The sequence below is a fragment of the Mixophyes fleayi genome, chromosome 2 (assembly GCF_038048845.1).
Source record: "Mixophyes fleayi isolate aMixFle1 chromosome 2, aMixFle1.hap1, whole genome shotgun sequence".
NCBI classification, from domain to species: domain Eukaryota; kingdom Metazoa; phylum Chordata; class Amphibia; order Anura; family Limnodynastidae; genus Mixophyes; species Mixophyes fleayi.
Window position 1 is genome coordinate 177,766,549 of NC_134403.1, and position 22,204 is coordinate 177,788,752.

At 38.7% G+C, this 22,204-nt stretch overlaps 1 protein-coding gene across 1 annotated transcript; it reads left to right on the forward strand.

The window, feature by feature from the left end:
- Window positions 1-3,106: 3,106 nt before the first annotated feature.
- On the forward strand, window positions 3,107-21,713 carry KCTD7 (potassium channel tetramerization domain containing 7). Its single transcript, XM_075198077.1, has 4 exons — window positions 3,107-3,552; window positions 12,186-12,355; window positions 17,013-17,191; window positions 20,917-21,713. The coding sequence occupies exons 1-4, from the start codon at window positions 3,403-3,405 to the stop codon at window positions 21,291-21,293; spliced, it is 876 nt and encodes a 291-aa protein (XP_075054178.1). The 5' UTR covers window positions 3,107-3,402; the 3' UTR covers window positions 21,294-21,713.
- The last annotated feature ends 491 nt before the right edge of the window (window positions 21,714-22,204 follow it).

Genomic DNA, 22,204 nt, shown 5'->3' on the forward strand with positions numbered 1-22,204 from the left:
GATGAACATATGTAAGGGCTATGCTTACATGCGTTCACATGATATAATTGTTTTGAGGGGTTTTGGGAGGTAAGGGAGAAAAATGGTTTAAAAAGGGAGTGAAATATGTTGTAAATTTAAATTTTTGTGATCAGTCTGCTACTGAGAAATTATGCAAACCGTTAGGCCTTCTCCTAGGCTGCAGATAATGCAAACAGGGTACTGAAAATGGCAAAGAGGTGTCACTAGAGATAATGCCCCAGTTAGATCTGATTATCTGCTGAATGGCACAGAGTGACAGGTGAAAGGTAGATTTGAAAAAAACTGACTGGTTTGGAGGCTGGTGAAGGCTTCTGTAAACTAATCTCTTATACCGCTTTCATACTGCCGCCCTGGCAATATCCCGGGTTTTTCAAGCCGGGTTTTTGCCGGGGCTCGGAGCGTCCCGGCTCAGAAACACCATTCATACTGCACCTCGGACCCGGAAATTTTCCGGGTTGACCCCATTCATACTGCACAAGTCTGTGCCCTGGCAATTTGTGGGAGTCATCACCAGAGCAGTTTTCATTGGCTGAAAAATGGTGATGTCATTGAAAGGTGACTGGTTTTTTGACGCATAAAGATGATGCAAAAGTGGGTGGTGATTGTTCGAATCTTCCACGGGCTCCCACTGATGACATCATCCTCCAGAGACAGGCAGACAGCCAATCAGCTTGTTTTCTGTGCAACCCGGGTTGAAAAACCCGGGTTGCACCATTCATAGTGCAAGCAACCCGGGTCCGACCCGGGAATTACCCCTCGATAAATCCCGGGTTGAAGACCCGGATTTTTAGACCCGGGATTTTTGACTTGTACCATCCATACTGCACCAAGACCCGGGTCGTTTGAGCTCACCCCGGCAAAAACCCGGGATTTTGGTGCAGTATGAATGGGGTATTATTTTATCCAGGGCCTGGAGTAAGTGGTGCTATATAATAAGAGTTTAAATAGCCTTTTTCTTTAAAAGGCTACACCATGCCTCCCATTTGAGATTTAGCTTTGCTCAGGTCAGGTATACATACTCAGCAGTTGGCATATAGCATGCCTTAAGAAGGTGCACAAGGTGGAAACTGGCAGTATGAGGTCTTGCAGTCAGTGTCACTGTGAATGTTGCCGCCATTATACCCCATTCAGAGATATAACTAGCTCGGTACAGTTTGGGCTATTTGATCAAATTGACTCTTAGGGGCATATTCAATTCCAATCCGAACGCGCGTTACCGCGGAAAATGCGCAGTAGTGCCGGTAATATGGTACCGCAATAACGCGGATTTTCGTACGCAGCCCTATGGGCCGCGAACGAAAATCCACGTTATTGCGGATTAGGTTTGCGGCCGTTCCGGCGCGATACCGCGGATCGGAATTGAATATGCCCCTTATAGTGTATCTCACTGATGTACATTTTTTAAGTGTACATATCTATAAATTAACGGGGTCAGTGGTGGATCTACCATTGGTGCAGCAGGTGCGGTGCACCGGGGCCCTTGAAGATAATAGGGCCAGTTGCACAGGGAACTAGCGAGCTGTGGGTCCCGTTTCCTTCCTCCTCACTTCTCTGCACCAGGGCCCACAGCTCGCTAGCTAACACAAGTTTTAAATACACATAAGTTGGATATTTCTTTACATAGTATTTGTATTTTTAAAACAAAAATATCTTCTCTTCTTTTAAACATAATATGAAACGAGTACAAAATTAATACAGATTTACAAAATTGTGTTTGCTTTGGTCATTATATTAGAAAAAGTGCATAAGACTACTCCTTCTTTTGTGGAAGGACAAACGAATTAAGTAATACATTTAGGGGTGAATTTTATTGACCGCGTTACTGTAACAAGTAACGCGGCCTGTGCACTATTACTAATGTTACTGTAACAGTGCGCGTAATTACAGTTAATACGGTAATCTTCGATGCTGGTTTTTGCTTGCAGCTCACAGAGCTGCAGACAGAAATCAGGGTTAAAATTACTGTATTAATGGTAACAGATTTAGCGCTGCGTTACTCGCGGCAGAATTATATTCCCCTCTTAGCATACTAAAAGACAAGAGAGCAATATAAACATAAAAATAGTAACAAATGGTATCAACATTTCCCCTCGTCAAAATAATGTACATAACTAAAGAAGCATTGAAAAATGTTGGAATAAAAAAATGGGAACAAGGTTGAAAGGGTATACGAGAAGAGATAACTGCGTTATTCTGGGAATAACGCGGCCTGCACACTATTACCATTACTACGGTAAAAGTGCGCAGTATTACCATTAGTTCGGTAATTTTAACGCTGATTTTTGCTCGCAGCTGCGAACAAAGATCCGGGTCAAAATTACTGTATTATCGGTAATACTTTCAGCGCTGCGCTATTCCTAGAATAACGTAGCCAAATTGAATCAGCCCCACAGAATAATAGTTTTATAGGCTTTAATATATATCATACTTGCCAACTCTCCCGGAATGTCCGGGAGACTCCCGCATTTCGGGTTGGTCTCCCGGGAGAGTGTGGCATACTTCCGCATCTGCCCGAATTAGTGCCAAAATGCCGCGATTCTCCGGGAATCGCGGCATTTGGCCCCGGCCCTGCTGTCAAATGACGCGATTTGCATCATTACGTCACTGGGACGGGGCCAAAATGACGTGATTTTGGCGCCCCGCCCCCACCTGCCACAGAGAGTCTCCCGGACACCAACTGAAAAAAGTTGGTAAGTATGATATATATGTATAAATTATGAATTTTTTACATATATAAATGTATATCATCAGCAATTTATATAGCGCCACTAATTCCGCAGCACTGTCTAGAACTCACTAACATCACTCCCTGTTTATTGGAGCTTACAGTCTAAATTCCCTAACATACATACGAAGTCAGAATAAGGTACATTTTTAATAGCAGCCAATTAACCGACTAGTATGTTTTGTTGTAGAGTGGGAGGAAACCAAAGCACCGGAGCACTCAGAAGAAACCCACACAAACACATGGAGAACGTACAAACTCCACATAGCTAAGGATATGCTCAGGAATAGAACTCATGACACAGTGACAATGCCACAGAGAAATAAATAAGTGCCACGTGATTTACAGGGGAGAATGAGATCCCACCCCTGTGATGTCACATCAGTTTTGAAGCTGGGAACCTCTGGGATGATGTGACAGATGCAATTGGATAATAGCACAGAGAGGTAACTTGCCTGCAAACAAAGTGTACATTATTTATCTCGACACTCCACCATACAAATCCTCCCTCTTCCTGGACTCATTGCAGTAGCTGCACACACACACACATACATACACCATGAGTCTATGGTAGCTGTGACCTAGCAGTGTCCGGATCACTGCACAGCCCTTCCCATCTCTGGCAAGTGCGGTCCCTGGCAGAGACACTCAGAGGTATGGTGGTAGTCTCGGTGCCGTTTGAAGACAGAGGGAACGCGGATGATGCCATGTCGAGCTCTGATGCTGAAGATGAGCTGATCGAGCCAGCCACGCCCACCCCGAGCAACGCCACTTTCTCCCTGCACGGCAGTCTGCACCCGCTGCAGGTAGGTGCTGTGCCAGCAGTGTGCGCAGGGCAGCCGTCCTCTGTGTGCAACCTGGCCCGTTACTATTTCAGGTGGAGAAGAGTAAACGTCAGGTCTCCCCCAGCAGCCTCCTCCAGCCCTCCTACTGCTTGCACTCATTGGTTGTAGACATTGTTTGCATACAGGGATTGGTGCGTTTGTCTGCCCATCAGCTAGTCTCCTGAAGGACATTGTGCATAGAGCGATGTGCCACTGCCACTTGTTACTGCAAGGACGGTGCACATACATAGTATTATTATATATGTCCTGGTGATTGTGCATAGAGTGATGTGCCACTGCCACTTGTTACTGCAAGGACGGTGCACATACATAGTATTATTATATATGTCCTGGTGATTGTGCATAGAGTGATGTGCCACTGCCACTTGTTACTGCAAGGACGGTGCACATACATAGTATTATTATATATGTCCTGGTGATTGTGCATAGAGTGATGTGCCACTGCCACTTGTTACTGCAAGGACGGTGCACATACATAGTATTATTATATATGTCCTGGTGATTGTGCATAGAGTGATGTGCCACTGCCACTTGTTACTGAAGGACGGTGCACATACATAGTATTATTATATATGTCCTGGTGATTGTGCATAGAGTGATGTGCCACTGCCACTTGTTACTGAAGGACGGTGCACATACATAGTATTATTATATATGTCCTGGTGATTGTGCATAGAGTGATGTGCCACTGCCACTTGTTACTGCAAGGACGGTGCACATACATACTATTATTATATATGTTCTGGTGATTGTGCATAGAGCGATGTGCCTCTGCCACTTGTTACTGCAAGGACGGTGCACATACATAGTATTATTATATATGTTCTGGTGACTACAGACATGTGTATATGCGGGTTGTGTGGTTTACTAAACACTGATTATTGAACATTTGTTGCACTACATTTAAAAACCAAAAATACAGCTCTCTATGTGAACACACTGACCATTCTCGTTTGTTTCTTATAAATACATTATTACCTTAGGGTGGGGACTTTTTTTTTTGGATGGGTTGAAAATCACATTGATTAGTTCTAGTTAAGTTTTCAATTAATAATTTGCTTTTGATTATTGCTCTCTACATAGTAAGTATATTAGGCTACATATGCAACAAATAGGAAGATAGGGACATGTAGAAAATAAAAATAAAACAATAATGTCATTCATAAAATTGTAATAGTGCACAATAGATTTTTAAAGAAAGAATCAACAGCTTCAAATGCAACAATGGTAGGGTTAGATCCTGTACCTACTGGCCTTAAATGTTGCATTTGATTTATGTTTTTGTCTTGACCAACATTCTTATTATTGTAAGACAGATAAAAGATTACACGTCTTACAAGTTTTGTGTTCATAAACTTTCAACAGAATTCACAAAAGTGGATAAACTAATATTGACAGGGAGAGGGGAGAGAAAAGAAGGGGATGGGTATCCTTGAGTATTTTGGAAGGCAAAATCCTTATTAACTGAAATCAAAAGGACATTGACATGAATTGACCATTGACATGATTGTTAATTGTTTTCCCCCCAATATCAATTAATATATATTTATGTATTATCAAAGCAGGGAGTCTCTAGGACTCCCCTCATCGTCAACCAATCACACAGCAGCTAGCATAGAAAGCGTTTTTTGAATGGTTGAGTTGCTTAAAAGAGTCTAGGACAATTCTGATCTGTTTAGCTTGAGACTGGTTTCCATTCAAGCGAGGGATCACTCCAGATCTTGTCCTTCTGTTTTAGTGGAAACCAGTCCAAGGGGTAGTAGGAGCTGTTCTGTACGTTTTGTTTTGTTTTATGTGTGGAGAGTCTCACATTCATTTCTATAGCCCTTTCATTTTGATGGAGTTTTTATATGTAGGGCAAATACTGGCAACAACCTTGAAATTAATGGGCAATTGAATTGAATGGACAAAGCGTACTACTTGCGTTCTAGACACGTTCACAAATGCATGTGCACATGTCCAGCCCATTTTAACTGCATGTAAACATATCTGTAGGAAAATGTAGATTTTTGTTTAAGTAGGTCTATTGCAAGTTGAGTAAAGTGCATCCATGTTGCAGATTATTTTTTATTAACTAGATCTGTGAACCTGTATATGCTGCTGTATTATTATTATTATTATTATTATTATTATTATTATTTTATACATGCTGATATACATATATTTAATTCTATGATTTTGTTATTTTATAAATAGAAATATGTATTTGTTATTACAGTGCATCTGTGCTTTTTACCATTATGATGGATTACTTATGTAACTCCATTCCTCTCTTTGGATAGAAATATTAGGAGTACTTTTACTCCACCGAAAAAAATATAATGGGACCACTGCTCTGTGGGATATTATAAGTGCCACATTTTATAATGTCTCCCCCTGTTTGGTGCTTTTCAACAATTGCTTTTCTATAACTGATTTTTATTATGACTTTGTATGACTTTATCTTCTTGATAAAGTTTATTATTGGAACTGTGTTAACCAACTGTGGGTTATTTTTCAAACAATTGAAACGCCTTGGTTCAATGCAGGTCAACTCCAATCAATGAATTATGCGAACTCAAGAGAGCTGATTTGACTAGGACTTATTAAATGTATCTTAACAAAAGGGGTAAATACTTATGTAATCCATTATTGTCTATTTTCATTTGCAGTTAATTCAGGAAATGCTTTAGACTTGTTATTTTATTTTTTTGCAGAATATTTTGTTTTGATCATGTATAAAAATTACTAAATAAATTTTGATTCCATGATGTAAGAAGAAGAGTATAGAATGTAATAACATGTCAGATGTGGAGAAAACTTGTTTATAGCCACAGTATACTGAGCTGTACAGGTAATTGCAATTTTATATGTGTATGTGGATATTACACATATGCTGTGTAAATATAAAAAATGTAATGTGATAGTTGTGAGAAAGCAAGGATGGAATCATGTCAAATAAATCCCATTTAATGTATGCCTTTTATGTAATACATTCAGCAATCCCTCCTAACAGTGTGCATGGCAAGGGATCATTATTGTATTTTTATATGCCATATAATTCTTATTAATAAATATATAGGAATAGCAATATATTTCTTAGTCTAGTGTCCCTGACTCTACTAAAAACTATCATACATCGTCCACCGCATTCTCACCATCGCCAGACGTATATGCACAGGATGTCCTGGAAGCTCAGCCTGTGGAATTCATTCCAATAAAAACAGGCAGGAACAATATTCCTGGCCTTCTACTGATAACGTTTTCACAGACAGCTGTAGTTACAGGGCATCTTCCAGGCTGCTGACCTGGATGAAAGATGCACTGCTAGGCATTTCTCTTCACTCGATGAAGAGATATTACATTTAAAATGGAAAATATTGAAGGTGACATTAGAAATGCAAAGTGGTTAGCTTCCTGTAAATGTCAGTAATGTTTTTTTAATACTACCTTGCAATTCAGCAAGACTTTTCTGTACTCGGTACATAGCTAAAAATTTAAATGCTTAATGCTTCAGACAACAGAAGTGTATTGAATTAGTATGTTTATTGAATGCAAATGGTAGCATTAAAATTAATATAATTTTGGGGGTATGTTTACTAAACTGCAGGTTCGAGAAAGTGGAGATGTTGCCTATAGAAATCAATCAGATTCTAGCTGTCATCTTGTAGACTGTACTAAATAAGTGAAAACTAGAATCTGATTGGTTGCTATAGGCAACATCTCCACTTTTTCAAACCCGAAGTTTAATAAATATACCCCTTGGTCTCTTTAATAGACACGTTTTCAGTGCTATTTCATTAAAGGCTTAATAAAAATCAATTTACTAAAACATATATATGGCCTGCCCAAACAAGCACCTTTTTCACCATTGTGGCAACCAGGGTAAGGCTGGGCCGGTCAGCAAATTTTTTATTTTGGGCCAGTGGACTGACCGGCCCATCTCGCTAATACTTGGTGGCTGACGCCTCCTCCGGTGGGACCAACCACCTTCCATATTGACCACGGATCCTCCTGATCCGTCCCCCCTCCCCTGCATGTGGCCTATCAGTGAGAGCCCAGCTGTCACATGGGACATGCACCACATGACAGGTGCTGTCCAATGTGTGAAGTGCTGCAGACAGGAGTGCGGAGGGAACAAGGTGAGCGTTGGAGGCATAGTTGCCAATTCCGCTTATAACAAGCGGAATTGGGCTTCTTTTTTTCCCGAGTTGCAGGTTTTTTTAGGCTGCCGCTTGTTGCTTCTTTTTGGGCTTGGACACACTACCTACACATGGTCTCCTCAGACTGCATATTTTTTTTTATTCTTTGGTCTGTTTACATTTAGTGATTGGGGCAATCACTAAATGTTTTGTTTTATGGGCAAGTGTAGCGATATTCCTCCAATAAAGTGGCATTTTTGTTTGTTGGTGGACGGAGTCAGAGGAGGACATGGAATAAATCACAGGAAGACAGATCTGCAACAACCTGCTGAGATAAGTGCTATGTCTGTACTATTGCTGCACTTATAGCAGTTAACACTGCTATATACCACCCCCTCCCATTCAGTAAGCTGCTCATGTCATATGACTGCTTTCAGAGCATTATTTTATACTGTTACATCAGTTCTTGTATATGTTGTGAATCTTGCCTTTTTCACTTGCCGGGCGATGCTGTGGTGTAATTATGGTTAATAAGAATCTGTGTGTATTTGGGGATGATTAATGAATCTGCAGCCATGTCAGTTTCCCCCATTTCAGAAGGGTAATTTACTGCATTTGCTTCTTGTTTTGCCATATCAGTGTAGAAATGTGTCCTCTTGTGTTTATAAAGGTTTACTAAATGGAGATTGAGTGTAGAAATTAGTGTTCTAGAAAAGGACGATCCCTTGTAAGTTGGGCTTCTTTTTGGGCTTTTTAGGATTGGTTTGGGCTTGTTTTGGGCTTGTTTTTCACTAAACGGTTGCTTGTTTTTCATTTCAGAGTTGGCAACCCTGGTTGGAGGGGATGTTAATATATAGTGTGTATGTAGTATGTTAATATTGTGTGTGCAGTATGTTAATATAGTGTGAGTGGGGGCCAGTGTGTTAATATAGTGTGTGAGTGGGGGCCAGTGTGTTAATATAGTGTGTGAGTGGGGACCAGTGTGCTAATATAGTGTGTGTGTGAGTGGGGGCCAGTGTGTTAATATCGTGTGTGAGTGGGGGCTAGTGTGTTAATATAGTGTCTGTGTTAGTGCGGGCCAGTGTGTTAACTTAGTGTGTGTGTGTGTGTGTGGGTGGGTGGGTGGTGTGAGGGCCAGTGTGTTAATATAATATGTGAGGGAAGGGGGGTCTTAATATAGTGTAGGAGGAAGGCTATTTGAGTGCAGGTGGGGGCTAATTTTTTGTGGGGTGATGGGGCTATTTAATTTAATAGTGGGGCCTATTAATTTAAGGTTAGGTGATGGGACCTTTAATTTAATGCTAGGGTGGTTTGGCGATATTAATTGAATATGGGGCTGATTTTGGGGAGGAGGGTTATTTATTAAATGCGAATATAAATTATTTAATGTCGGGTAGGTTAGAGGAAAATAGATCTATTTAGCAAATGTGAATATTATCATTGTAATGCTGGGGCTAGAGGGAGGCCTAATTATAAAACATGGGAGCTATTGATTTAACACAGGGACTGGTTGGAGTTATCTACATTTTATGTACTCATTTTTTTTTACAAATAGGGCATCCAATATTCCAGGATCCAGACAACCAGCAAATGAGCTAAAGAAAGCAGCAGCCACAAGTGGTGACAAGAACAAGTAAGAGAGAGCAGGACAGTCTTCCAACTGTCCTTAATCTGGTGGGACAGTCCTGAATTGGGTGACTCTTTCGCTTAGGACAGTTGGGAGGTATGTCCTGCTTCACAGTGTACTGTGAAGGCAGAACTGTGTGCACCTAACAGTAGTGCACACAGTATAGCCTGTGCATATGTCTAAAATGATAACCATGTTACATCATAGAGGGTTACCCTGTCTAAAGTGCCCTAGGCCCCCCAGAACCTTAACCCAGCTCTGGGCCAGGGTGTCAGATTGACACTTAGTGCTCTACTCCTCCCAGTACCAGCCCTAATATTATTTGGTTTATGCAACCCTAAAACAATTAATAACCCTGTTAGTATATAGGGCAATGCAAAAGCAAGCCCTTTTGCTGGCAAACCATCAGGTTTTTAAAGCAAACAGGTTTTTTGCCTTTTGAGAAATCCCGTTATAATTATCCAGGTATGTAAAAAAAGAAAAAAAAAAAACCTGTATGGAATAGGATCATATAAAATAAAATGTAATATAAAGTGAAGTTTGCTTTTTTGTTGCATTATTTATTTTTATAATTTAAGATTTATCATTTATAATTCTTAAGTATCGCTGAATTAAGCAACACTAAAATAGCCTCTTTTTATATTGATAAATATATATTGTACCGAAAACCACTCTTTAAGAATGGGACGCTACTTATGGGCCAGTGCTGTGTGCTTGCCCCCTGGGCTAAAGTCTGCCAGCCAACCCCTGGTGGCAACAACTGCTAGTCTATAGTGTATGACACAAATGTTCCTATGCCAGGTGTGCACCTCTGTAGTGGGGCTTCTGCCAAATTGAGAGGAAGCAAAGCTGAAGAAACTGTAAATGATTAAAGTTCATACTTCAAACTATTGTAGACAGGCAGTGACTGTTGTCCTTAAGTGTCAATCTGTGCATTTTTGATTTGCACGTATGCATTATATATATATATGGCGCTGCATCAAAGATAAGCTCTGGCATATAGGTGTGGCTGTAGTAAAGATATGCCATTTATCATCCACTTGATCCTGATAAATGCCATATCTTTGGTGTTAAAAAGCCCCTATAACTTAAAAAATGTAAAAACTGGCACCTCGCCCCACCCCTAAATGAGTAGCCAACACCAGTGCTATAGCTGGGGCTGTTTACCCCTAAATCAGGAGAACAACAAGAGTGCAGACCTCCTGCAAAAACAGTAAGCAGTGCCAGGTAGCCAGAGCCCGCTGGTACATATAGTTCCATAATAGTATCTAATACACACACTATGAATAAAACATTTTAATTACAATAAAAACATCCCCAAACCACTTGTTTACTTTTTTATTATGCACTTAATTCCAAAGGGAATCTTTTTATAGAAAATAAAATAGCATGTAAGATTGCAACTTGCAACAAAAATGAATTAATTTAATTGGCCTTGAGGGTTCAATACATGCAGCTAATCAAAGTGGTTTTATCATGCTCCATCCAATCAGATGTAAGCCGCTCTATTTGGTTGAGTGTGTATCGACCACTTCATTCATTCATTCTGCTCGCAGCTTCGCTACAAGCAAGTTGCAGTCATCCTACATGGTTTTATATTTAATTTCCCTATGGAGGAAAACAAGAATTATTGTTATTAAAATGTTTTTTACTACAGTGTCTTTTTTGCTATTAAATACTAATGTGCCACTACATTTCCCAGTGAACCCTGGCTACCATGGCATGCTAGTGCTTGTAGTTCCACAAGCTAAAGCATACTCTGGCAGCCATTGGCATGTTGGCACTTGTAGTTCCACATGCACCAGCAGTCAGTTCCCTATTACAATGGAACACACTGTACAGGGGGTGTCAAGAATAGCCCCACTACTATTCAGTATGATATATCGAGATGGGAGAGTGGCCACATCCAGGGGGCATGTCTAGCAAGCGCTAGTCTGCTCAGTGCACACGGCATCTGTTCACTGCTGCTCTGCAGTCATGGACAGAATGCCTTCAAGACTTCCCACCAATCAGGACAAAACTGATAGTGGGGCAGAGCCCTCATATCAGGCATCCCTGCCCACATCGGGTTGCTTGGAAGCTATGGTATAAAATAACCATATTAGAAGTCACTCAGGAGTTCCGTGACCATAGAATAGTGCATTTATACAGCACTTCTGATATATTTAATATTTATGGTAGGGATTATATTATTCCTTATAATACATAACTTTTAGTTACAAAAATCAGCTATGTTACACCCCTGTACATGCTGACTCTGGCACACTGTGACCGACTGATACGCAGACGACCCACAATAACAGACTGACACACCCAGACTCAAACTGACATACAGATCCACAATGGCAGTGACTGCCACACAACAGTAGTGACTAACACACAGCATGCCCTTACAGAGAAGACTGTACGTAGACAATTGAGGACCAAGAAGGCCTATGTAGTATCTTCCAATGAGGCCAGTAGGGTAAAGTAGATTGGCCTCCTGTTCACAAATTACTGGTTAATTTGTTAAGAATTATTTATTAGTTATTGTTAAAGTTCAAACTAGGCTGCTTTAAAACTTGATAGTTTTAGTCAATTTTGCTTTAATTGTTATATCATTTAAAATGAAAAGCAATGCACTCGCACACAGTCGGCTCCCTCTGTTTTTATGTAATTGTGGCTGAAAGTCTGAACGCTGCTCAAGTGTAAAGCAGACACACATATGTGTATTAACTATATACTTTCAGAGTTCCATAGTTATTTTATTATTGCTTAAGTTCAAAACATTCTCATAAAAATGCTTCATTTTAAACCTCAGTGCAATTAGTGGTTGAAGAAGTACAGTATTGTTTATGCTTCCGCAGCTTCCTGAAGTAATTCCACTTAATGTGGGTGGGATGTACTTCACCACCAGACTGTCAACACTTCAGAGGTATGAGGACACCATGTTGGCTGCCATGTTTAGCGGACGTCATAACATTCCAACAGATGCCGAGGGGAGATACTTCATTGACAGAGATGGAACATACTTTGGGTAAGACCAAACAGCCCAATAGGCAGGGTGCCATTTTGGGGCCCCCACTTGTGATCTCCTTACTACCTCCGTACTTCATCATGCCAGCACTGTGCCCTTATGATTATTCCACTGTGATTACACAGGCCAATTCGCGTTGAAAGCAGGTTTACCATCTCAAGAACCAGTTTGAAGAAACTACTGTTCTATGGCTAAATATGAATAACGTATAGGTCACATGAACCCTTTTTAATAACTTTGTAATAAATATTCAATTAATGCAAAAATACACAGCTAATTACAATTGACACATCATATTTAGCATATTAGGTATATTACAATCATCATAGAAAATACCATTTAATTTAAGATATTGTAAAGTATCTTTTTACAAAATGTATGTTTAGCTCCCTCTTCTGTTCCTGCTCAGAAGAGAAGAGCGAGGGCCTCTGGGAGTTTATCCAGCAATGCAGTGCCCCATTTACCTCCTGTCCTCTTAGCGGTTGCACCCCCTGCAGGGGATGTAGTTCTGCCATTGGTGCTGAATCAATAAGCCATGTTGCACAGAACAACATTGTCATCCATCCACTTTGCACAAATCCCATTGCACAGACATTCTTCACAGACCTTTATAGACCATATTGCCTGCTACTTTGTCCAGACCCTTATTCATTGGAAGACATTTTTTGAAAGGCTGTATCTCAGAAATGCTTGTATTTTCAGAAGTGATTCCTTTGTAAAGCAGTACAGTTAAAAAAAAAAATCCCTTTTAATGGCTCAAATCAATGACCCAGGTTTGGAACAGAGTTGTCTGAGCTCAGATTTCATGCGTTCATGGATAAAGGTACTGTTATTAACAAGGCTAATAAAAAGCTAACAACACATAATTTCGTGACTCCCATGATACTTTGCACCAGTGTGTGCATGTTTTATGGAGTAAAAGCTATGACTATTTGAAGGGCTGTCAGTTATCATGCAAGTATCAAACGATCATGTTTTTTCGTGTGATAGCAAATACTATCATCACACACACACACACCTATGTATATTTAGAGGATAATGTACTTTCATCAATTACGAGCTTTATTTTTAAGTTGTTTCTGATAAAGTGTTTAGTTTTGGTGCAATTCTCCCAGGCCAGCTTTATTCTTAATTGTTACATAGTTACAGGAATAAACAGACCTGTCAGGACTTGCAGATGTTTCTTTAGCAGTTCATAATCTCTGGGGCCTATAGAGCAGGCAAATTCAAGTTCAGGTGATGCCGAGAGTCAAACTGACTGCAGGAAGACTCGCACACCACTTGGACCTGTTACCATCTATTTCTGGTGACGTGCACTAATTTTTTGTTGACCAGCTCAGCTGACAACTATTTGAAATCATTCTATTATTTATGTCTTCCAAGAGGAAAACAAACAACACAGTAGAAGAATGAAAAGTTAGAAAAAAACTACTACATATTTTAAATTACACATGTTCTCTTTTCTGACTTCCTGACCATTTTTGTTGAACAAAACAATAATGTATTACTTGTAGGGCTAAAAACAGCATATTTGAATAAACAGTAAAACAAATTACAGTGTTTAATGCTCTGAGTTCCATAGACTTAATATTTATATTTCTGCTCCTCCACTTTCAGAAGGCTGCAAAAATCAATTTCACAGCATTGTAGCCCCTCGGGCCATACATTTAAACAGTATTATTTAAGAACATTGGTGAGCCGGGAAGATTACATGCATCATACGATTGGGTGTCCCACTTGATCCTTATAAGATTCCCCTCTTCTGTAACACCAAAGGCACTTTTTGGAGCTGTTTGAAACACTTAGAGATTTGTGGTCTTTGACATTGCTCCGTGTGTGGTACCATGCTATAACATAGAATGTGGAGGTCTTGGACATATGTCCTGGTTTTTATATGCTATTGTAAAACTTAAATGAATACAAATTAAAAAAAGTCTTTGCCTATAGTGGATCAAATCATAAAGTAAAATAAAATTAGAAAACGCACAGATAAAATGATAAACTTCAATTAATATGAGTTATTTTCCAAACAGTACTGGTGGTCAAGAGATTGGACAGCAGGACATAGTGCAATAATGTTTATTATTGATAAATGGAAGTATATATATATATATATATATATATATATATATATATATATATATATATATATATGAAAATATATAAGATCTTATGCAATCAATATACACTTGGCACCATCACACAAAACATATATTGGCTAAAAACAAATCAACAATTATTATCCAAGGAAGTCCATAACTATAACTCTCAATAAAGATAAAAGGGTGGCAGACATCTAAAAGTCCTGTTGCTATCCTGATAAGGTACTTGATAATAGCTTATCAAATAACAGCTAGAGTGTTTTTTCTTGATTTCTGGGTAGTGGACATATCTGATTGCTGAACTGTTTCTAAGGTGGTGATGTAGGACAATTTTTCATTACCCCCACACTCATGAATGAATAAGAGTAATTAACCTCAGGTATATAAGGAACATGTAAAGTAACACACAATAGTGTAGTCTACTATATAAATGCCTAGTGGCGTGTGTGGGGAAAAAAAACCAAGCTGCAGCGCCACCTGCTGGGCAGAGTTATACACTGACCTATATATTTCTTGAAGGAGAAGTGACAGTTGGGAGTGGTTGGTGGTTGCCGGGGGTGACAGTGGGGAGTTTTTAACACCTTAAGTAGCTTGATGAAGGATGTGGCGATGAAGATGAAGGATGAGGTGATGGAGAAAAATGATGAGGTGGTGACATGTGGACAAAACCACGTTAAAAAAGGGCGCTTGCATCGGGAAGTAACGCTCTTCCCCTGAGGAGGCCTGGGCTAGGCCCAAATGCATGACAAGAACCTTTTTAACACCTTAAGTAGCTTGATTTGACTAGAATGCATGAGTATCATGCACGGGTTAACTTGTATTTATATAAAATGAATACATTTAATACGGTATTAATTGGCTTATATATGATTTTAATCCTGTCACAATAATGCTCTCGCAAAAACTGTCATGCTCCCAGCTAATTCCATTCCCCAAAACGGTAAAAATCACCTTTGCAGGAATCAAACCAGTGAAATCTGAATTGCAGCAGTGAAGTCTTAGTGCAGTGAACCATAGCTCAATTCGTAACCTGTGCATTACATCTTGCTAAACTGTATCAGAGACGATCTAATGACCTCTTACTGATGATCAATTATTAACACCTAAGGCTAGTTGCCACAGGCCTATATAAACAGCTTCCTGAAACCAACAAACTGGGAGCTTATTGAACTAGTCTTCTTTGAACCTGTGCTTGTGGAATATATCATGGATTAATTTAATGTGCATGACTCTGGCTCTGGACAACAAACCTTTCTTTCACCAGATAATAACTATTCTCAACTCAATTACATAATTTCCAGTCCAACACTCCAGGTTTTGCCTTTGATAACATTACCATTTTAAATCCTGTGACAAAAATCAAAGAAAATCTGCAATTTAAAAAAATAATGATGCTTGATAATTGATGTTCCATGTCTGCTGGTAAATTTGCACACCTCAGTTCTGATAGCAGCACATCCCCCCTTCTAACAACGAAATGGGAGGTGAGGTTTGCTGCTATCCTATATGTATTATTGGTACTAAGACTTATCATGCACTGACTTTCAGATACCTTTTTAGAGTGGTGCATTTTGGGCAAGAAAACTATCACTATACGAAAGAATCTAAACTTGGACCTTTACCAGAATCGCAGATGAGTCTTTGTTTTTTTTACAATTAATATATGCATTTTTATACTGGGTCAAATACATTTTGAATTGTAAAAAATACTACACTATCATGTGCTACATTACATGTTCATAATATATTTGAGGTTAACTATGCTTACTCATGTGTTAGTTTGTGTGGATTGAAGAATTGTGAATGTTCTACAGCACTTATCAAGGGCCACCTTAGATGTAGTTGAGTAATCAGCTGATATATCCTCTACCCAGGATTCAAGGAAGAACACGCTACATCAGGATATTTGAAAAGCTATTATCCAGTACCCTAGTCGGTACGTAGTTTATTTGTCTTAATTCATCACAGGGTGCCTCCTGTTTCTCTTTATTCATCACAAAGTAATACCTTTATTTACCTGTTTATTTTGCTTGGTTTTTTTTTATCAAGCAGTGGTTTAATTCATTTAACAAAGCAGTGGACTGATCATTACTGGAGATCTATATTTTTACCAAACACAATTACAATAAGCGTTCAGCAGTGTTTGTGTTTTGTTTGTTTCATTATTATTTATGACCCACACTTTTACATCAAGTAGCTAATAAAGCACACATATTTAGTATGGCTATAACCTTTACAAGTTACAGAATAAAATCGGGATATTGTGTCCCATTTTTCCTATATAAAGCCCAGAAATTAAAAATATATATATTTCCTCAACAATCTGTCCTGGAAATAAAACCCAATATGAAATTCATTTGGGTGGAGAAAAAAATTCCATAGGTCAAAAGAAGAATAACTTCAGACACCGCATTGTGCTAATAAAAACAAAATTCAAAAAAGTTTTAAAAGTAACTTTTAGTGCAGGTGTTTCTCCTTCAATTAGTAATATTTTTAAGAAATTGTGATCAGACATTTGTGTTATCATTAATATTAATGAATGTTTGTGTTTTCAGGGACATTCTAAACTTTTTGCGCTGTAGTGAACTTCCTTCACGAGATCGTGTGAAAATGGTGCACAAGGAGGCTCAGTACTACTCAATTGGGCCTCTGCTTGACCTTTTAGACAAAATGCAGCCTCTTACTGGAGAAAAAGTGAGGCAAGCTTTTCTGGACTTAATGCCTTATTATAAAGGTAAGGAAAGCTATAGATCCTCATAGGCAATATTGCATTTTCAGCTGTCACGTTGACATTTTCCACACTGTTCCCTGTGATTTCAGTCTCTTATATACATTTTACATGTGAAATATTTTACTTTTATTTACTAAATGCAAATCATGCCTCTTTTGCTCCTAATCTTTAATGATCTTTTGTACTCCAGAACAAGGCCATCTCCACTTCTTTCTCTTGTTTTGTGATGGAATGTGTATTTGAATATGGCTTGTACCTCAATAGCTACAGCTATTGTCTCTTAAAAAATCTATTAAGCTGAACCTTCAATATATTTGTTTTGCAGTACAATCCCACTCTTTTACCTACCAGATTCCCATAATTAGATGACACGAGGAGGTTGTGGTACAACTACACTTTCAGCAGTCACACCACTCTAAAGACACACCACTCTGCTCCGCTGAGCGACTGTGACTGATAATGCATAAAGAGAGTGGGTGGCAGATGCGACAGTGAATTGACTGCATCTTCTATCCATCCCTTTCATGTAGTAACAGTCACAGTGGAGGTTGGAGATAAAATGAGTGAAGGAACAGGTTGAGAACCCTTAGGCTGCCCTCAAGGGCCAGTCACTCCAAGGCATAGAACTAATTCTGCATAAATTATCCTTATAAGTAACTTTGGAGATCTGACATCGGCAAAACTGGAAAAGCCTAATTTTAGTGGATAGTGATTTTATATTAACATTTTGCAGTTAGTGTTGAAGCAGTACTTCCATGTTCCATAGGTCAGAAGACCTTTGGGTCTTGTGACATCCCAGCATGTATACAAATGGTAATATTAACATTTGATGTGCATAAAACAAAGATGAAGCTGGATAGGAAGGAATGAAACTGCATATAATTGTCAAATAGAAATCAATTGTCTATTTCTTTTAGCCTGGCCAATGCAAAATAATCACCAAGAGGTGGTTCACTCAGTCTAGGTTGTCTATTTACTAAGCGGCGCTTTTGACAAACTCAGCGGTTTGCTGTTGGGTTTTGTCTTTAATAAAATTGGTGTTCATTAATGTCGTAACCAAAGCTTAGTAAATATGTCCCATAGATTTCTTTGCTGCATGTGAATTTCTTCCTGCACCACAATGTGGCTCAATGGGCAGCACGGTGGCTCAGTGGTTAGCACTTCTGCCTCACAGCACTGGGGTCATGAGTTCAATTCCCGACCATGGCCTTATCTGTGTGGAGTTTGTATGTTCTCCCCATGTTTGCGTGGGTTTCCTCCGAGTGCTCCGGTTTCCTCCCACACTCCAAAAACATACTAGTAGGTTAATTGGCTGCTATCAAAATTGACCCTAGTCTCTCTCTCTCTCTCTCTCTCTCTCTCTCTCTCTGTCTGTGTGTGTGTATGTTAGGGAATTTAGACTGTAAGCTCCAATGGGACTGATGTGAGTGAGTTCTCTGTACAGCACTGCGGAATTAGTGGCGCTATATAAATAAATGATGATGATGAATGTGCAAGCTATATAATAGGTCCTTCAACATACAGCACACCCCACCAATAGCTAAATCGTATAATGTCATAAGCTATTTTTCTCTAGAATGCGACAGATGTAGCAAGCATTAAATTGTCTCCTAACACCAGGTGGTTTTGTTAATCATTGCATTGCCTCAAGTATGTTTCCCAAAGCATGATATTGAAATTTCCTGCATTACATTTCTCTACCACCAGATGGCACCTTGACAAAATTGTGCTATGTATGTCCGATGAATGAAAACTGTGCAGTGCTTTCATACTGTGCATTGTGAATCAAATTAGTATGTTCACTTAACAGCTTAAATTAATGCATGGGCAGTATCTGGAGTCTGAATGCAGGAAAATGCGCAGATGAGCATCAGAGAATTGGAAGTATTCCTAAGACACCTGCCCATTATACCAAGAGTAAAAAAATAGCACACACAATTTTAAAACAAGGTTTAAGTGAATAAAGAATCCTCAAAACTCTCTCTCGTCGCTTTATTAAATATAAAATAAAAATTTAGTAAACATTTCTTTCTTCATCTAATGTAGTTCAAAACTAAAAAAATGCAAACTCATAAAAATCAACATTAAAATAATAACCCACCCACTCACTTACAAAGGACTGTTGCTCAAGTGATTACAGCCGTGGTTTCACAGGACTTCTCTTCACCACCAACGAAGCAGCCAGAATGGGAAACCACTGAGAGTCCCCATTATTCATGATCATAGTCATTTCACATCTTTTCTTGGCTCTGAGCATGAGTCATTTTCTATGTTGTTGTTTTTGTCAATTCCATTGCATTAAGAAAAAGATTGTATTTTATATTTAATAACGTTTCTAAAAGGATATTGGAGAGTTCTTATTCAATTAAACTTTATTTTAAAATTGTTATTTATTAGTGCTTTTTTGGGGTATAATGAACAGGGGTCTTAGGGACTCCTATCCCATATATGTTAATTTCCCCAGCCCCCACAGCCAATGTGGGTCAGGATGAGTCTCACTGCCTTTTATCGCTGAGTCAGTAACCTCTTCTCCATATAATCACCAACTCTGCACTTACCAGCCTGAGGCAGTTTTTCACAATGACAGTCCCCATCATGTTTGTGGTCTCCCTCTTGTAGAGCAAACCAGACCAGTCTATTTTGTACTGCTGCCCATTTTTATTTTTTATTACATTGTGCAGCATCTGTGGTCTAAGCAGAGGTACAGTAAATGTCCATCACTTGCAGTCCACCACTATTCAGCAACGTGCGCTTAGTTTTATTGACTGCTTTTTAAAACTTTGCTGTTTATTATGGTACAGAAAATACATTATTTTCAAAACAGCTGTTACACATAGAATTGCTGCTTTAAGCAGTCTGGTAGCTGAAGGTATTCAGTCAGGTGCTATTAGTAAACATTGACAATGTGCTGGTAAGTTACTGTTAGACAAAATAATAACAAAACAAGGCTCAGCTAGAAGAGAAATATAGCATTCTATGGATGTGTCATGCTCATTAAAGGTTTATAATAAAAGTTCATCTGGTGTGTCTGATCCCTCCAAGCTACAATATACCAGCCTATGGTCCGTTTAATCTGCCAGTTCTGCATCTTCCAGCAGCTTGTGCAACACAGGCATCATCAATGTCGCTCACACCAAAGACGCTGCCGATTCATTCATTTAAAATTAAATTAAGTGTTTTTATTATTTACAGCATCTGTCATTTAGTCATTATTATTATTATTATCATTTATTTGTTAGGCGCCACAAGATTTCCGCAGCGCCGTACACAGTACAAACAGTAGACTATACAGGGTGAAACAGTACAGAACAATAAACAAAAATACCAATACTTCAGAACTCCAGTCATCAGTGCAACCTCATTAATTTATAATGATTCAACTATGAACCATATGGTATTGTTAGTAAAAGTTTTCAATGGTTTGATGTTTTACGTTAATATGAGGAGTGAAATTGTACTTCATCAGCTACGGGTTGGCAACAGAATAACCAAGCATTAGAAGACAATTTGATGCATGCTACATCTGTTGGTATGGTTTTGTTTTTTTTGTTTTTTTTTTAAAAAAAACCCAACACATTTCAATTAGGTTTTACAATTAGATTTTCCAGATCTGCACAACAGGTGCACTTTAAAAAAAATGCTTAGTTAATGTGCTCAAAGCTGAGTGATAAATATACAAATGTCAATTAATTTTTCTCTACCATTTTCACCACAACTGTTCTTTAAAGATCACCTGGAGCGCATTATTGAGATTGGGAAACTTCGGGCGATCCAGAGGAAGGCACGCTTTGCCAAATTGAAGGTATGTGTCTTCAAGGAAGAGATGCCCATCACTCCCTATGAGTGCCCACAATTCAACACACTACGTTTTGAAAGGAGTGAAAATGAATCCAAGCAATTTGAGCACCACTGCGAGGTGGATGTGTCTTTTGGACCCTGGGAAGCAGTGGCTGATGTGTACGATCTTCTGCACTGCATAGTTACCGATCTGTCAGAGAGAGGCATCACTGTGGAGCACCAGTGCATCGGAGTGTGTGACAAACATCTTGTAAATCACTATTATTGCAAGCGCCCTATTTATGAATTCAAGATCACTTGGTGGTGACATGCTGCTGACACTAACAGGAAAGAAACAGGACCAAGTTAGTATTAAAATGTTATGAAGACCAAAAAATGTCTGAAGTGCACTGGAAGTGCAGCTCACAGACTGTTAAAAGTGCCAACACTCAATCATGGCATAAGAACAAGGTATATAACATTGTTCCATAGCTGCACTCTCCAAAGTTACTAAGCTTGGAAGAGTTGATTGCACTTATATGCCACAATTTGGGTTTGATAGTAAAGTCTCCTTTTTTTTTTATCAATGTCAGTGACTAAATCAGACATATCACATACTGTGGAGTAACTGGGTGTTGGAGGACCAATCAATTTGCATCACCCAAACAAGTTATACAATTGAAAGTATTTAAAAAATGAAATACTGTGGCAACTGTTTTCATCTGGCGTATCATTAGGCCAATACAACATGTATAATATATAATAAAATATTTAATGATATAATAATGTATAATATTAAATGAGAACTATAATCCAGGAAAGGAAAAAAATACATGTATACAACTTGAAATAGAATGCAGGTATTATAAGATTCTAAAAATATTGCTGCTTTGCTATCCCTTCTCCCTGTTATTTACTTTCTATTTATTTAGAATTTTTAAATAATGATTATATATCTTGCAGCAGATTTAAACTTGTTTTTTTTAATCAGTGCATATATGTTTATATTATGGTTAGTATTGTCTTCAATCATTGGACATTGCAAAAGCATATAAATAAACAGTACAATGGTATGTTATTATTTAATACTCTGTAGGTGAGAGATTAATATTAGCGACATGTCAGATAGCTAAAATTACAGATGCCGGAAAAGAGGAAGATAGTGACAGTGGGTACAGTGGGCAGAAGATTATAAAGACATTGAGGCTCATTTGTGAGCTGCACACAATCTAGAGTTAC

Bases quoted from the DNA above. Each gene is read 5' to 3' on its own strand.
- KCTD7 (XM_075198077.1), top strand. From the start codon at position 3,403: ATGGTGGTAGTCTCGGTGCCGTTTGAAGACAGAGGGAACGCGGATGAT. The intron at 12,356-17,012 runs GTAAGACCAAAC...TTGTGTTTTCAG, and splicing joins AGAGATGGAACATACTTTGG to GGACATTCTAAACTTTTTGC. The intron at 17,192-20,916 runs GTAAGGAAAGCT...TGTTCTTTAAAG, and splicing joins CTTAATGCCTTATTATAAAG to ATCACCTGGAGCGCATTATT.